This window comes from Podarcis gaigeae (genome assembly GCF_964106915.1).
Source record: "Podarcis gaigeae genome assembly, chromosome: 10".
Taxonomy (NCBI): domain Eukaryota; kingdom Metazoa; phylum Chordata; class Lepidosauria; order Squamata; family Lacertidae; genus Podarcis; species Podarcis gaigeae.
In genome coordinates this window covers 74,897,960-74,903,959 of record NC_139686.1, presented here as the reverse complement: position 1 = coordinate 74,903,959, position 6,000 = coordinate 74,897,960, and the positions used below count along the sequence as shown (strand labels likewise).

Here is a 6,000-nt window from a genome sequence, read left to right as displayed (position 1 = left end):
AACAGAACTGCTAGATTCCAAAATTAAGAACTTGTCAAGAATGTATAACTTGCTGTTGAAATGGAACACTCAGGATGAAATGGTGAGATCTGCTATGATTAAATGGGCACAAGATGTTGGACATAACATTATGATGGCTGACTGGGAACAGTTATGGACCACAGGTATGAAGTTCACGGCATGTAATGCCTTAAGAGAGAATATAATGAAAATGATCTACAGGTGGTACATGACACCAGTCAAGCTTGCAAAAATTTATCATTTGCCCGATAATAAATGTTGGAAATGCAAAGAGACTGAAGGTAGATTCTTTCACCTTTGGTGAAAGACTTTAAGACTTTCTGGGAGATGATATATAATGAAATGAAAAAGGTATTTAAATATACCTTTCTGAAGAAACAAGAGGCCTTTCTCCTGGGCATGGTCGGCCAATTGGTGTCAAAGAAAGATAGAATTTTCTTTATGTATGCTACAACAGCAGCAAGAATACTTATTGCAAAGTACTGGAAGACACAAGATCTACCCACCCGGGAAGAATGGCAGATGAAGGTGATGGACTACATGGAACTGGTGGAAATGACTGGCAGAATCCGAGACCAGGGAGAAGAGTCGGTGGAGGAAGATTGGAAGAAATTCAAAGACTATTTACAGAAACATTGTAAAATTAATGAATGTTAGAAGGATGTTGGAATGGAGTTATGCGGTTTTAACAGAAATGTTATAAAGGATTAGGAAAAAACAGACTGTTAATTGGTGAAAGGGGGGAAAGTAAAGTCACATTATATTAAGATAAATTACAGGACAAAAATTGGAAAAGATGGAAAGGATTTGCTGAAATAGTTAACCGAACTAGAATACAAAAAAGGGAGGTGTGGGGAGGTCAAGGAAACAAGCAAATGAAAGATAAGTTATGGGAAGATTCGCTGTGTTTTTTAATGGATTTTATTTTTCTGTTTTCTTCTTTTTCTTTCTTTTTTTTCCCTTATTGTGATGTGTTGTTTTGTTTTTGTTTAATATGGTGTTTTTACTTTTTCTTTTTGTAACCTTTAAAACATATATATATATATATATATATATATATATATATATATTAGAATCATTGAATTGTAGAGTTGGAAGGGACCCCAAGGGTCATCTAGTCCAACCCACTGCAATGCAGGAATCTTTTGCCAACATGGTGCTCAGACCCACAACCCTGAGATTAAGTGTTTTATTCTCACTGCTTAATAACAAAAACAAGCAGCAAAGATGATGACTACTTGTAGCAAGCCTGAGTTTCCGTGTATTCCAAATATAATGGGGTTAGGCAGAAAGATTATATGTGACCCCAAAGTACAAAGGTGGTGGTGGGGAAGAGCTGTTTTGTACCACATGCCCCTACTCCACAGCAATGGATGCCCAGAGACTGCTTCCCCTCTGGGGAAGGGGCGCTAGCCAGGTTTTTTCCTTGGGTGAAGCCTCCAGAGGGGTGCCATTGAGGGTCTCAGCCTATGTATGTGTGTACACAAATGTGCATGGAGGGGTGCCAAACTGGGTCTTTGGCCCAGTGAAATAAAGCCTAGTTTCAACCCTGCCCAGAGGTGGCTTCCCGTTTCTGTATGTGTATATAAACCACATATTTTCTTTGAGCCACATTTTCAGAAGTAATATTTGCATGAGCAAATACAGCTACATAAGAACATGAATAATTCCCAAAATATATAGATGAACCTCTTACATGTGTACCTTAAGTATGTATACAAACTCAACCAGGTGTGTGTGTGCTTTTGCCAGGTAATCTCATTTATATTAGGTCTAATTTGAGACAAACTCTCATCTATCTCCTCATCAACCCAAAGAAGCCTTTCTCCTTTCTGATCTTTCATAGAAGAATAGCTCTCATTTTGAAGAGAGGTCTATCCATATTCTGCAAATGAATATATTTATATAGATACTATATTATACTATACTATCCGGAAAGATTTAAACATTTCTTCAATGGTCCTTGAAGCATCCTCTCCAGCCACACCCGAGGGGGGCACAGCCTTCTCCGCCGCCCCTTCTCCAAGGAGCCTCTCTCTCGAGGGCTGCCCTCTCTTCTCAGGACACGGGCCTCTCCTCCAGGGAGAGTCCTCGCTCGCAGCGAACCTGGCTCGGCTCTTCCAAAGGCGGGCGCCGGGCGTCTTTTCCCCGGCCGAGCGGGGCCCGGGGGCGGTCCTGCCTGCTCCTCCCGCCGCAGCTCCGCCAACCGGGGCCGGGGCCGCCCCCTTGCTTGTCTGGGCTGCGGAGCGGCGATGGCGATGGCGGCGGCTCGTGTGGCGCTGGGAGCCCGAATGGGGTCTCGGCGGGCGCCGGCGCCTCTGCTGCTGCTGCTGCTGCGGCGGCGCTGGTACCGCTCCGAGAGGGGGGTCTACGGCTACAAGCCCAGCCGCAAGGCGGAGAGCCGAGCTGCCGACGGCGCGGAGCAGCGCGATTCCCGCAGCAGAGCAGGTCGGCGGGCGGCCGGGGGGGGCGGGGGAGACCGTGCTTTGCTACATGGGGGGGGGGGGAGAAGAAGAGCTTTGCCCGCAGGCATCCCGAGCCCACCCAGATCCACTCCGCGAGGGGTCCCTTCCAACGCCCCCTTCAAAGGTCCCTCACCTGAGAGCAAGGTCCTCTGGGCACACGGGGACTTGCTCTCAGTGCGGAGTAGATCTGTACAGGATCAGACTGTTGAAAGTGGTTTGTCATCAGGCGGCTTGGGCCACACGTGATATGCCTGCCTTTTAGTCAAAAGCATCTTTTTTCATGGTCTCGGTCGGGACGACCCCCCTCTTTCCTCTGTCCCCAAAGTGCGCGTCTGCACATTAGTAAACCTCACTGAGTTTGAAGTGGTTTTGCTGTGTAAGCTGCGTACACCAAAAGGTGCCCTGCATATAATTTTACAAGTAAATATAAATAAAATAGAGTTTACCCTCCAGGTGAGTGAGTATAGGAATGCGGTAATAACACACGGATCTTTAAAAGGGTTACATGGAAGCAAATCCAACTGATTACAATAGTTTTTCCACACTTTTCAGTAAGTATGGGTAGGACTGTGTGCAAAGCTGGTCTTGGAATTTTTCCAGCATTCCTGCTATGATGTAACAAGACCTTTTCCTCTCTTGCCAGTTCCCTACACAACACACTGTCTTTTCTTAAGCTCTGCTCCACTTGTATTCTGTAGCTGCCCCTTTTTACCCTCCCCTGACCAGTTGTTCCGCAGGGGAGTATGTACACTAGTACCTCGGGTTAAGTACTTAATTCGTTCTGGAGGGCCATTCTTAACCTGAAACTGTCCTTAACCTGAAGCACCACTTGAGCTAATGGGGCCTCCCGCTGCCGCTGCACCTCCGCCTTGCGATTTCTGCTCTCATCCTTAAGCAAAGTTCTTAACCCGAAGTGATATTTCTGGGTTAGCGGAGTCTGTAACCTGAAGCGTATGTAACCTGAGGTACCACTGTATGTACTGTATCTTGTGCATGAAGATGCACAAACTGATCAGTGAAGGGATACTAATTCTGCCCAGGCTTTTGAATAGGAACAGAACCAAAATGATATCTTTGGATTGTGGGGTGGGGTATTCTTCAACATTATTACTGATACAGCGGGGGGGGGGGGCGGAGAGACTTTATAAGCAAGCTTTTGGTGTTATTTTTCTCAAGGCATACCAAGTGTTCTTTGTTATTTACTTCTTTTAAAAAATAGAAGTGAGGTAAGGCAAGACATCTCCAAACTTCCAAAAACTATGCGGAGGAAACAGCTTTAGAACAAAGCATAGAATCATAGAACCATAGAGTTGGAAGAGACCACAAGGGCCATCGAGTCCAACCCCCTGCCAAGCAGGAAACACCATCAGAGCACTCCTGACATACGGTTGTCAAGCCTCTGCTTAAAGACCTCCAAAGAAGGAGACTCCACCACACTCCTTGGCAGCAAATTCCACTGTCGAACAGCTCTTACCGTCAGGAAGTTCTTCCTAATGTTTAGGTGGAATCTTCTTTCTTGTAGTTTGGATCCATTGCTCCGTGTCCGCTTGTCTGGAGCAGCAGAAAACAACCTTTCTCCCTCCTCTATGTGACATCCTTTTATATATTTGAACATGGCTATCATATCACCCCTTAACCTCCTCTTCTCCAGGCTAAACATGCCCAGCTCCCTTAGCCGTTCCTCATAAGGCATTGTTTCCAGGCCTTTGACCATTTTGGTTGCCCTCCTCTGGACACATTCCAGGTTGTCGTACTCCTATTGATGCAGCCCAGAATTGCATTGGCTTTTTTAGCTGCCACGTCACAATGTTGGCTCATGTCAAGTTTGTGGTCAACCAAGACTCCTAGATCCTTTTCACATGTACTGCTCTCAAGCCAGGTGTCACCCATCTTGTATTTGTGCCTCTCATTTTTTTTTTTGCCCAAGTGCAATACTTTACATTTCTCCCTGTTAAAATTCATCTTGTTTGTTTTGGCCCAGTTCTCTAATCTGTTAAGGTCGTTTTGAAGTGTTATCCTGTCCTCTGGGGTGTTAGCCACCCCTCCCAGTTTGGTGTCATCTGCAGGATGCCTTTGAGTCCATCATCCAAGTCATTGATAAAGATGTTGAATAAGACCGGGCCCAAGACAGAACCCTGTGGCACCCCACTACTCACTCTTCTCCAGGATGAAGAGGAACCATTGATGAGCACCCTTTGGGTTCGGTCAGTCAGCCAGTTACAAATCCACTGAGTGGTAGCATAGTCAAGACCGCATTTTACCAGCTCCTTTACAATAATATCATGGGGCACCTTGTCAAATGCCTTGCTGAAATCAAGGTAGGCTACATCCACTGCGTTCCCTTCATCTACCAGGCTTGTAATTCTGTCAAAAAACGAGATCAGGTTCATCTGACATGATTTATTTTTCAGAAATCCATGCTGACTATTGGTGATCACAGCATTCCTTTCTAGGTGCTCACAGACTGTTTGCTTAATGATCTGCTCCAGAATCTTCCCTGGTATTGATGTCAGACTGACTGGGCGGTAATTATTTGGGTCCTCTCTTTCCCCCTTTTTGAAAATAGGGACAACATTTGCCCTCCTCCAGTCTGCCGGGACTTCGCCTGTTCTCCAGGAATTCTCAAAGATGACTGCCAGTGGTTCTGAGATCACATCTGCCAGTTCTTTTAATACTCTTGGATGCAGTTCATCTGGCCCTGGAGACTTGAATACATCTAGACTAGCCAAGTATTCTTGTACTATCTCCTTAGTTATTCTGGGCTGTGTTTCCTCTGCTGAATCATTTGCTCCAAATTCTTCAGGTCGGGCATTATTTTCTTTATCGGAGAAGACTGAGGCAAAGAAGGCATTGAGGAGTTCAGCCCTTTCTGTGTCCCCTGTTTGCATTTCACCATCTTCTCCTCTGAGTGACCCCACGGTTTCTTTGTTCTTCCTTTTGCTACGAACATACCCATAAAAGCCTTTTTTGTTGCTTTTAACCTCTCTAGCAAGCCTGAGTTCATTCTGTGCTTTAGCTTTTCTGACTTTGTGTCTACACGTGCTGGCTATTTGTTTGAATTCCTCTTTGGTGGTTTTCCCCCTTTTCCATTTTTTGTACACATCCCTTTTTAATCTTAACTCCGTTAAAAGTTCTTTAGATAGCCACCCTGGCTTCTTTAGGCACCTTCCATGTTTCCGTCTCATTGGTATTGTGCTTTTACTTTCTCCCTCTTAACAAACGCCCAGCCATCATGAACTCCCTTTCCTTTTAGTATTACTGTCCATGGGATCTCACCCAGCACTTCCCTAAGTTTTATGAAGTCGGCTTTCTTAAAGTCAAGAAATTGAGTTCTAGTATGCTTGGCTGCTCCTTTCCGCTGTATAGTAAACTTCAGTAGAGCATGATCACTCGCGCCTAACGATCCTTCCACTTCTACCCCACTAACCGGGTCATCAACATTGGTTAGGACCAGATCTAAAATGGCTGTTCCTCTTGTTGCTTCTCCCACTTTCTGGACAATGAAGTTGTCTGC

The 6,000-nt window shown here is 45.3% G+C and overlaps 1 protein-coding gene across 2 annotated transcripts in view; it reads left to right on the top strand.

Annotated features, from left to right (window-relative positions):
* Positions 1–2,255: 2,255 nt before the first annotated feature.
* The window catches only part of DHTKD1 (dehydrogenase E1 and transketolase domain containing 1), a 171,960-nt gene continuing 168,215 nt past the window's right edge, over positions 2,256–6,000 (top strand). For both annotated transcript variants that reach the window (XM_083701405.1, XM_083701406.1), the window contains exon 1: positions 2,256–2,469. In XM_083701405.1, coding sequence (XP_083557531.1) covers positions 2,274–2,469 — 196 coding nt within the window. In that variant the 5' untranslated portion in view covers positions 2,256–2,273. The remainder of the gene's footprint in view (positions 2,470–6,000) is intronic.